The sequence below is a fragment of the Seriola lalandi genome, unplaced genomic scaffold (genome assembly GCF_002814215.2).
Source record: "Seriola lalandi dorsalis isolate HSWRI2012SDOR001 ecotype SW California unplaced genomic scaffold, Sedor1 jcf7180002053982, whole genome shotgun sequence".
NCBI lineage: Eukaryota > Metazoa > Chordata > Actinopteri > Carangiformes > Carangidae > Seriola > Seriola lalandi.
The window spans coordinates 285,210-296,933 of record NW_019524535.1 but is presented as its reverse complement, the minus strand read 5'-3'; the positions used below and the strand labels follow the sequence as shown (position 1 = coordinate 296,933).

The following is an 11,724-nucleotide window of genomic DNA, read 5'->3' as shown; positions in this document are numbered from 1 at the left end:
CTCACACGCACACTCGTCTGCATGCATAAATACAAGCTGAATATGCTGGTGTTTTAAAGTATTTATTAGGTATTCACCATGAATCATACAGTGCACAGTCACTGAATATCTTTAAGCAAAATACGTGCAATATTTCTTATAAACACAGAAGCAATATCAAATACATTTAATTTAATTCCATACAATATAAATCTTATATATATGAAATAAAAATAATTATTTTTAGTAGGTCACAGACTGATATCATGTTAATTTATAAATGATTTCAAATCTAGAATAGCAAAATTGTATGCAGCTGAACAACACTTTAAAATTCTTGTTTTCTATTAATAAAAAAAAAAACAAATAAACTGCAACATTGGCAAAGGATTATTATTTCTCTTAATAAATAGAATATATCACCAAGCAACCAAACTGCATTATCAGAATTTTAAGTGCTGTAAAAATTTCTTTTCTGTTGCCTGACACTGTCCTTATTCTAATCAAGGGCGGACTGGGACGAGCAGCTTTCAAACTCACACTTGACTCCACTGATGCTGTCGACGCTCGGCTGGCTGTTGACCTGCTGATGTGTGTGTGAGAGAGGGAAGGTTTCTGAGCGGGACATCCGCCCTCTGCCGTTTGAGGAGCCCGACGAACAGTCTATCACCATCCTCATGAATTCTGGTGCCGTGAATCGACGCAACAGTCTGGTCCCCAGGCCGATGAACCCCGGCGTGCGGCTGGGGATCTTCCCTGACTCCATCTCCCCTCTGGCAAACAGCAGTTTGTTGTGTCTGCCCGTTGCGCCAAAGCTTCCCCTCTTCTGCTGCTCTCTCCTGCTTGATGGAGCCATGTCATCAGCCTCTTCTCTCTGTGATTTGACATTCTCCTCGAGTGCTCTCATGGGCTGACTCTTGCTGTTTAAAAGAGGTTTTGGCACTGGGACAGTTTTGTCAGCATCATTTGTCAGGCCCCGGGTGTTTCCTTGACATTCCGTCTTGTCTATCAGGCATCTCTCATCCTGTAGCGAGGCTCTCTTTAATTTGCTGGCTGACAGGCTCATGTCACGCACATCACCCTGATAGGACTGCTTTCTACTGCTCAGAAGGTCCAGGTTAAACGACTTTGCCTTTCCCCAGAGTGGAAAACTCTCTGGTGTTTGCTTTTTGCGTCCAGTGTCTCGGCTGACATCTTTCTGGCTTGGCTCAGGCAGAGAGTTCAGTGTTTTAGCCGCTCTTAGCTCTCTAAGTGGGCAGTTTTGCAGTTGTTTGGCAGTAAAGAGAACGCTGTGGTCCCCCTCAGTTTGGCTTTTCTCTGGCTGAGGAGGCAGAGCCCAGCTGTGATGATGGTTGTCCTCTTGAGACTGGCTCCTGGGACACTTGAAGCGGTTCCACAGCCCACTGCTGTCTCCAATCTTCAGCTGTCTCTGAAATACCCCGGGCAGTTGGTCATCATTATTAAACTGCTTGGAGAACCTCTCAAGAACATGCCTAGGGAGCCTGTTGGGCAGTCGGCACTCTCCTTCACCAATGGTACCCACATCAGCAAGTGGATCATCCGTGCTAACACCTCTCCGACAAGGAAAGTTCAGAATCTGGACGCACTGGTTGTGTCCGAAGAAGTTTGCCACCTCAATGGCTGAGTGACCGGCACTATTGGTTCTGTCCAGCCTCAGTCCCAGTCTTTTGAAAGCCCGGACCAGGAACTCCAGAACCTGGCTGTGCCCAGAAAAAGCAGCATACATGAGAGCGCTGTTACCCCAAGCATCAGAGATGTCTGGGTCTGCATTAAACTGCACCAGAAGTTTGACAACGTCCAGGTGACCCATCTCGCAGGCATGGCTCAGGGCAGTGCGACCATCCTCATCCTGGCAGTTGACATCGGCTCCTTTCTCCAGCAGCAGCCGGGTGAACTTGGCCCTCGTCCCGGGGTCTTGCAGGCAGGCTGCATACATGAGTGGGGTGCGGCTATTTTCTGTCTTTGAGTTGATGATGCGTCCATCCAAGGCATCCAGGATGAAGCGCGCAAGGTGAACTTTACCACCGTGCATGGCATCTAGGAAGGTCTTGGTACCAGAGCCCTGGCGTAAATCTTTCGGTCGCATCATTCTTGCACAGCTACTTGTGGAGCCGAGCCTTCAAGTGCGCTGAGAGTGACGGTGACAAATAGGGAGAGAAAGTGTGTAGCAAGTTCTCCAAGGCTCTCTGTGTTGACAGTGAGTGCATTTACCTCAGAGTAAGACTCAGAGAGGAGCTGCCAGTGTTTTTATACCTCCCTCTCCACATGCCCTCCCCACGTTGCCTAGGAAACAAACATCTGAGGACCATTATGCAGTGGCAGCATCCATTCAGCCCAAGCACTCTCTGCCTGGAGAGAAAAATATGCTATTTGAACAGAATAATTACTCAAGGAGAAAAACATGGCCAGTGTTTTTCATGTGAGGTCTGTGAGGTTAACCTAAATGCACCATTTTTACTTTTCTTTGCTGCAAAACCTACTTCATTAACAAATTCCTGCTGCTGATAGAATAGTCAAGTATAGAAAACGACAATCCAGCATTTTGTGAAACCTATGAATAGTGCATTATGTTGCGTCCCATTTACATTCAAGACTAAATTGTTACAAGGATTCTCACTAAAGGTTTGAGAGAAGACTGAAGTCTGACTTTGAGGGATCCAAATTATAATACAGTGCAACAAGTTCAAATTATGCAACTCTAGTGTGCTTAGATTTTCTCAAGGTTCATAATAATTACTTTGCCTGAAGGTTTTTTTTACATGGAAATTGTAAATTCAGTTAACTCCATAGGAAAGAGGCAGTGAAACCGTACTTTATTAGCTTATTTAGTTACATAAAACTAAAAACAGTGCCTAACTGATGTGATGAGACTGCGCTTTGTTAAACAATCCAGTCTTCTCACTGACCTGGGTCCCTTTCATCAGTACGATTAACAGACAAGACGGCTGTTTGTATGAGGATATCGGCACGCTTATCTGTTGCTTTCTGAAGTAACAGTGAACATAAAATGCCCAAAATGATTATAAACTGCTCCTCTAAATACAACTCTTATAGTGTAATATATAATAGCACTGACAATAGTAGTGTTGGAGTATGTATATCTATACTATGCCTTGTAAAGGGACATGTAATTCTGTTGCCTTTTCTGTAGTAATTCAATGATCATTTCATTCTTTCATTTCTCCCATTCACTTACAGACTTCAAATGTTGTTGTTTTTTTTTACATTTACTACATTTACCACTATTAACGTCAAAAGCACCTAATTAAACACATTTCTCTTGCATGTCTTATCAAGGCCTATGTATCAAAAGTGAAAAGGACCCTTTTACAAAACTGTTTGTCCTTCACAAGACCAGAATTTAATTTTAATTGCTAATATAAATCTCAGCAGGACCAAAACTGTGCCCTAACAGTGCAGGTGAGAGAAACATTGCCGGGGTTCCACCTTCCTCGCTGTTCACCATCCGGCTTCATCAAACCCTCAGCAGGTCCTTATTCAGCACCAACAGACATGCACTCATCTAAACATGGAGGAAATTCATCAGCAGCCCGACCTCTCTCCTGGTGTCCTTCACTGGATGGAAGCTATCCTGTTAATACAGACATATCGTTTTCATCATAAAGTCATATCATCGCCACAATTTTTTATAACAAGATCACATCATGGCAGCGTCTCAATAGGTTTAACTTCTTATAATGCCAGAGATGGAACTCTATGGTTTAGCTTCATAATGCCTGGATCCACAGGTGCATGTGTCCTCAGGATTTATGCTCTTCCTTCGGAGCCTATATTGTCTGCAAAGTTTATTACCATAGAGTTGAAAGAAATGACCCTGGTCTCTAATATAACAGTATTTAAAGAAAGGCTACTTTAGTCAGTACGTCAATTACTATATGTTCTTCTCTTGTTCACAGAATACTGAAACTATTTTGTGCTGCAAACATTTTTTGGAGTCACATTGTTAGCTTGATTGAATCTGGCCATTCTACTCTGCTCTCTCACTGACAAGCAGCCATGCCGTATTCAGATCTCTTACTGTATGTGTCTTTCCATTTTAACGTTAAAAGGAGCTATTTGTAAGTTTGGCTATTGCTACATAGCCATTGTTAGCATTAACAGCTAACAAGAAAAAGAAGTAATAGAAATAGAAGCGAAACAAGAGGGTTGCTTTCCACCTCTGGAGACAGCTCCTGGCCAGTATAAAGGAATAAAGTTTGATGCTGAACTTGTAACGTTTCTTCTAAACTGGTAAGTAAAAAGCTGTTCATGCTAATGTTGGCCATGTAACATTAGCAAAATTAAAAACAGCTTCTTTAATGTAACAATAACAGAAACTCTGGACTATGGAGTTATATACAATTCTTTCGTCTCCAGAGTATCAAGAAGAAGAAGATCATCACAGAAAGGACGCGGTCCTTCAAGTGCTACATCACAGGCTTTTGACCGTGACTGTGGCAATGTCATACAATTAGCACATTGTACAGTTTCCATACCAGTGAGGCAGTACTGATGACATACCTCTTTGTGTGCCACACAAATTTGATTAGACCCCCTTTTCCTGTTTGTTGTACTTTACAGTAGTCTACACTGACCTCTGGGATAAAACTGATAAAACAGACATTGGGTGTTGCACAGAGCTTGATAACACTTGTGCTCACCATGCGACTTCTTATCAGGTATTCCAGTCTGAACACTCTGAAACTTTGGCTGCTTTTTTCAGAGGACAGTTCATCCACAAATAGATCTGTGCTGCCTGGACTGCATACATCCTCACAGGCAGGCTGCGAGCTGTGCCTGAGTTATCGTGTTGGCCCCAAGACTGTTGGCTATACTGCTGATTGTCTGAATGTGGGCCAACGTTTTCTGCTAGGGCCTGTTAGTTTGTAGAGTCCAGGTTCTATAGACTATCTAGTTCCCAGGGTATGGTTATCTATGCCCAATATATAACTTTTTATCTAATCGTTATTTTTAGCTCATGGCAAACAGAATAATTGAATTTTATTATGAATATAACTTTCCTGCTTTGAATGTGAGGTATGTGTCATTTACATTTATTACTTCACGCCCTGGAGTGACTATTGATTAGTAACTTTACTTAGTTATTGATGACAGTAATAGCAGTATATTGCCAAAGACCTACAGAAGTCACGATCAGTATGCCTCTATGCATGACATAAAACCACTCTACTGTCCATTCACTGAATGTGAAAAATGGACTGAGCAGAAATGAATGAAATGTGGATGAAATATTCTGAATGTGAATGAGTTGGTGCCATGAGACTTGTTAATTGGACAGATGTATGCAGTAAAGCAGAGATGTCATGGTAAATACCTGATCTCCCATTCATTGCGGGCCTGGCCCAGGCAGGAGCCACTTTGAATGCCTGATTAGGAATTAAAGCTTGTGTCAAGTTAAGGTGTTATTCGCAGACCTAAATGTCTTAATTAGTCACTGGGGAGAATGCACTTTCAGTGCCACAAAATCAACAAATCTCTCAAGGTTCTTCCAGAAAAACTTGTAAATGGAAACAAAACACTGCGCTAAACCCCCTTGGTAACTCCACTTAGCTACCAACACCTGGGACTAAATTAGCGTGTGAGCACAAGGTAGGAAATGGCGTTCATTCGGGACCAGATTCAACAAGGCCCATTCATCGTAACTAAAAATGTTTTCTTACCAGTGACTCAACATGCCCTCATCCTCCACGGACTACTTCATCTTCTCCCTGCTAATTGAGCACACCTGAGAATGACATGGTTTAGGCTATCACCTGCCACTGTGAAAAACAGGATGTAGCTCGTGTTGACCTTTACTTTCCAATTGCATGAACAAATTTGCTATGAGAAAAATATTGGCAGCTAAGGCACAATTAACCTAATCGGGTTGTCTAACCTGAGAAGATGTGGTTGTGTTCAAATATCAAATCAGAACAAAACACAATCTGACTTTTGTTTTCCTCACAGTTATGTAACATCTTAACACAGGTAGGTCTTTCATTTAAACAGTGGGGGATAACAACTCCTGCAGGGACAAAAGCACTAAACTGATGCATTCGTATTCAACAAGAACAATCACGTGTCTGTGTGTCCGTTCAGTCCCTCTAATGCCCTTTGATTTGATACACAGCAGTCTTAGGTTGAATGGAGATTTCACACGCCTTCTGTTCTAGGAAAGAGGCAGCAGCTGGCCTGCTGTCACTGTGTAACCATGGTGTGCTTGTATCATCGCTAAGGTTGAGGCGAGGTCACTCTGGTTGTCCTATATGTCAGAAAACAAATGTCATGTTAAATGGTAGAATCTTTAAATAAATTGTAATAAAAGTCACTTTGCTGTTGGCTTTGGTGTTTATTTCCAGAGGATAAAAACTCACCAAAGGCGGACACTGTTATATTTTTTCATTTTTGTCACAAGACTGAGGACTGATAGCAAAGCAGACTGAAGATAGCGAGGCAGAGCTGGATGAGAGAGGACAATTACACAGAGTTACAGGGTTGCAGCTGAAGACCCTGACAGCACCCCAGGAGCTGCCAGTCTCAGGGGCCACTGATATGTTATTGGCCATGAGGCGGGGCTCTTCAGTGCCTTTGCTCGCTCCGCTGTCATCAATTATCACCCTGACTCAGGCTTGCCAGCCTGCCACAACCAGATGGGAAACAGTAGGCCGTTCCTTCAGCCGTCGGATTTAGGGAGCTCTAATATCAGTTCTCAGACCGAGACATTTTGGACAACAGTGAATTAGCACCTACAGTGTGACTGGTGTGTGTGCTTTTGCCACGGCCATGGGGGGGATGACAATAATTTAAGAGGGAGAGCAGCATTGCAGAGGGGAAGTACAAATGCAAATCATGACAGAATTTTTTCATGCAGTAGATGAAACAATAAAATGACTTATTTGAAGAAAAGCGAAACAAGGCGTATCTGAACCATGGACAGCAGATCTATCAACTTAATTTGACTAACACACTGCCACACTTTTTATCCACACTAGCGCCATGGTTCTTGGGATGGTAATGATAGTCAGTGAGTTACTCCACCAGTTTGGTCCGGATAGAAATGTCTCACCTGGATGCTTTGTCATGAAATACGTTGCAAACATTCATTTTCCCCTGAATTGTAATCACTTTGGTGATCCCCCGACTTAACATCTGTAAATATCAACAGGTTAAACTGTCAATTTTGCCATTACTTTGGTTCATGATCAAATACATGCGAAATTAATGACACACACATAAGATTCAATGCTACTACAAGATGGTGAAAATAGCTGAATCTGACACATTCTTCTGCTGAAGATGCTGCTGGACTAAAATATCACCTGACTAAATACAAAACTGAATTTGCAACCTTCCTACACAATCCATATTGATATCATATTAGCTTAAAAGTCACATGTTACAGTACAAAATTTAAAAAAGAGGCTGCCAAAACTCAATTTCTTCACGTTTATCTGAAACTACACAGCATAGCATGTCGGAGATGTCCAAGTAATCAGACATGTCACTGGTTTCCTATTGAACAAGAGTTCTTGGATCCGTGTCAGCAATACTGTTTGCCATGCTGCAGCTCAAGTGCTGTTTCCCATGAGCCACCTGTACCCCCTCCTTAATCTATCAGGTCTGATGGAAATTCCTTCCCTGCAAAGATGCGGAAGAGATGGAGGGCCAGAGAGCTCCCTCTCCATCTGCCACCTGACAGGCCCTATTTGTGGCCTTGCAGGCCCGCTCACCTCTGTCAGCTCAATAAATTGTACAAATGGATAACAAATGTATTTGTTTGATGGCCACATTGTGCGAAGATGGGTAACACTCAGCCGCACCTGGAGTAAAGGTCTGCTGCACAGACACATCCACAAGACAAGCTGCAGCAAACGATAGTTTTTGCAGGGTCAGAAGAGAAAACAGAGAAAAAAGCACCAGGAGGCTTTAAGACCATAACAAATGCCAAGTTTCATTTCACATGACGTCTCAACTGCTGACACTGTTGCATCTTTTAGTTTCCTCAGTCCATCACTTTATGGACTTTAATTTAAAAGGAAACCACTCTTCTTTTTGTTTTCTTGATCAACTTTTCATTGATTTTACATATTATATAACACACCTCTATGTTTTAATACCATGAATTTAGACATGACAGATGCCAACATTAACAACAGAGGAAGACCACATCAGTCAAACCTCACCTCAAGACACAAAAGCAGAGTAAATGGCAACCTTCTGTTTTCCCTGGAGGAACCTCACTTCTTTTTAAATGAACTAATGGCCCTGAAGCCCACAGCTATCCATTTTCTCCCCCACATGCTCTGCCACTCATGTTGTTCTGCATTCACCTTCTAACAGCTCATACTGCAGGGCTGTCGCCCTGAGTAAAAGCATACAGTGAGTTTCATATGAAATGAGCCCCCAGTAAGACTGTTATTACTCTGAAAAGAGGCACTTGGTGACTCACCTGCTTTAAGTGCATAACATAAAATGCATGTTGTCATGACGTTGTGGGTGTTACTGTGGCTCATAACCTTTTTCACACCCACCATTCCTGTCAGCTGCTGCACCACGGAGCAGACATGCAATAAATAAATAAATAAAATAACAAGTGGGGATAAATTGATGATTTGGTTAACGGCATCGACATCTATTTAAGCTTTGACAGGATTTTCATTTGAAGTCCCACCACTCTAAAACGTCTTATACTTATTGTTGCTTGGATCAGCTTTCACTCTGCAGAGTGATGTATGTGCAGTTTGACCGTGAATAGCTGTTTGCACTGTTTCTGAAGGGGGAAACATTCACTGTTTATTATTAATTTAATTTTAGTGCTTGAATTTTTTTTTTTTCGTCCTTTCCTTAAATCACAAGTTATTACACGGGTAACTTTTGATCTTGGGTCAAACCTTTTAAAAAATAGTTTTGGAAAATATGAGAATTCACTTTCTTGCGAAGGGTTACAAGAGAAGATTGATGCCACTGTTATGTCTGTATGATAAATATGAAGCTAGAGCCAAGAGAAGCAATTAGCTTAGCTTGGCAAAAACAGGGGCTAGTTACATTTAGTTTGACACATAACTGCCCAATTTCTCATGGATTATTAAACTAAGTAGATATTTTAAATACTGAGCGTTAAAGATACTGGTGGACAGATTTTTTTTGTTTATATATTTGGACAGAGACAGGCTAGCTGCTTCCTCCTGTTCTAGTCTTTGTGCTCTAAGCTAAGCTAATTAGCTGCTGGTTGTAGCTTCTTAACTCTCAGCAAGAAAGCCAATATGTTTATTTCCCTGAATCTCAAACTCTTTCTTTAAAGGTCTTTTAATAAATCAAAGACTAGGAACTGCTTTTTATAGGGAAATATAGTTGTAATTTGATTTTTTTACTTTGTTCTTAGAGATCAAAAGGTATTTGATCACTGCCAAATAAACATATGACTGATTTAACAGATTTATTATTTGTTAAACATTTTATTTAAATTAAAGCAATTATTTGACCCTGTAGCTGAAAATTTAACAGTGTTTCATGTCACTTCATATTAACAGTGTAGATCACTAAGAACAGCCATTTGCAGTTCAAATCAGGCATCTTTGTGATTACATAATAGCACAGTCAGCTGCCAGGGTTTTGATATGACTCTTGTCTCTCGGCCCTCTTAACTCACAGTGAGACAGATGCTCTCACCCCAGAGAGGTTGGGGCTTTAATGGAGATATCATCAGGCAACGTGGTATCCAAATGGTGTAGAGTGCCAGAGTAAGAGCAGAATAAATCACCCAACCTGGGCCTGATGGCATGAATTTTAGCTCCAAAACTGTCTGGGGAACATGAGAAAATCAGAATTCAAGTAGCCATGAAAGTGCTGTCTGGCGCTGGCTTTCAGTATGTGGGTGTCAGTGTGTGTGTGTGTGTGTGTGTGTGTGTGTGTGTGTGTGTGTGCACTTGTGTAATTGTTTGCGTCTAATGTAAGCACCATGTCCTTGCCACATGCAGGAAGTTAAAATTTGCATCTCTGAGAACGTGGAGGTGCCTCTCAAAGGTCCTTAGCGCTCATGTAACACACAGGAGAAGAGGGTGACGGACTACAGGGAGATGAGCCTCCTGGAATACTCATTAGGCTGCTGCTAATCCCATGCCAAAACCATGATTTTAATGGGATTGTGTAAGGTATCCTGGAACAAAGAACAACTTCCTGCAGCCTGGTGATAGCATGTGAGCAAATTATGCGCAAAGGAATCAGTATTTTATTGAAATATCTTGCCTTGGCTGTGGTTTTTACTTGTTTAAAAGTACAGTATGCAGCCCACAGAGTGATCCAACACACACACACACACACACACACACACACACACACACACACACACACACACACACACACACACAGCCTGTGACAGTGCAGCCTCAGCAGGTGGTGTGTATGTGGGCGGTGTGGGTGCTTAATATTCATCCAGGATGGCACCCACTTCATGCCAAGATGGACTATAGATCATGACTCCCCACCTTCTGCAAGTTAGACCTGCTTCCTCACGCAGGAAACAACAAGAGGAAGAGAATAGAGAAGAGTGAACTCTGGGTAGTTCACTCCTCACATGTACATGTGTCCTAATTCTTTGAGTTTATCTGGCCAAAATATCCCTTTTCTATTCTCTGCTAATATTATTCTAATCTTGCATTTTGTAAGGTAAACTACAACGTTGTGCAGCCACTGTGTAGAGTCTTTAAATTGCTGGGTTTGGTTTCTCAGTTGTTTTTTTTAAGGATTAAAATAGACTGATCGAGCACAGACTGCAATGGACAAAAGCTAGAACTGTCTCTTCAGCCACTGCCAAGATTCAGCAGGATCACACTAATGGCTAGTGTTAACAGTTTGTATGCTTTTGGATTGTGATAATTTCTCTAAATAAATATTTTCATGGTGAGATGAGATTAATACAATCCCCTATTAGGTAAAATATGTGGTGCAAATCACCATAAAACCACATATATCCAGCACTTGTTTGAGGTTTGTGAAGCATTTTACAACACATTGATGCTCCACATGCACCATTCAGCCCGAATTTAATATGTAAAGAATTACGACTGCATTTAAAACACTAGTAAAGATTTTTACTTGATCATTTCTTTTATGTTCTCTTTAACCTTCACGTACCTTTTAATTCCATCTCCTTTCACATTTTTCTGTCTGAGCGTGCATACACTGGGAATTCTTCTAGCAATCATTATTACATTTTCCATCTAAACATCTGCTTCAGTGTGTGTGTGTGTGTGTGTGTGTGTGTGTGTGTGTGTGTGTGTGTGTGTGTGACTGGAAGCACTTCCTTCATAGTTTGGCTTTCTGTCCAGTGTCAGTGAGCGGCCAAGTGTTGCCATGTGGTTAAAGATCCTGCTCAGGCCATCCCTCTCCAGCTGGTCTGAGACAGAGCTGCCGGAGTTGTCTCCATTTTATGTAAGATTATTGAGCCCAGTGATTCAGGACTGGTTTCACACTCTAAAGCTCACAGTGCATCTGTGTTGTGTATGAGGTGGCAGGACTCTCAGGCACAAGCTGTGTCTCGCAGACATGGTTTGTCCAGATCCTCCTCTTTTAAATGTCACACATGTCATTTGATTCACAAGAAGAAGTGTGAAAAGGAAATAAGACAAATGGGCTGATTGCTTCGGATAAAGAGTCAGGGAAAAGCTGTGGTCATTAATAACTGCACAGCACGTGTGTGTAAACAGAGAGCTGAAATGAAGTTGG

General features: G+C 41.8%; 1 protein-coding gene across 1 annotated transcript; it reads right to left on the bottom strand.

The window, feature by feature from the left end:
• Positions 1–49: 49 nt before the first annotated feature.
• Positions 50–2,300, bottom strand: ankrd63 (ankyrin repeat domain 63). The gene has a single exon (XM_023402720.2). The coding sequence runs from the start codon at positions 2,087–2,089 to the stop codon at positions 479–481; it is 1,611 nt and encodes a 536-aa protein (XP_023258488.1). The 5' UTR covers positions 2,090–2,300; the 3' UTR covers positions 50–478.
• Positions 2,301–11,724: the final 9,424 nt, after the last annotated feature.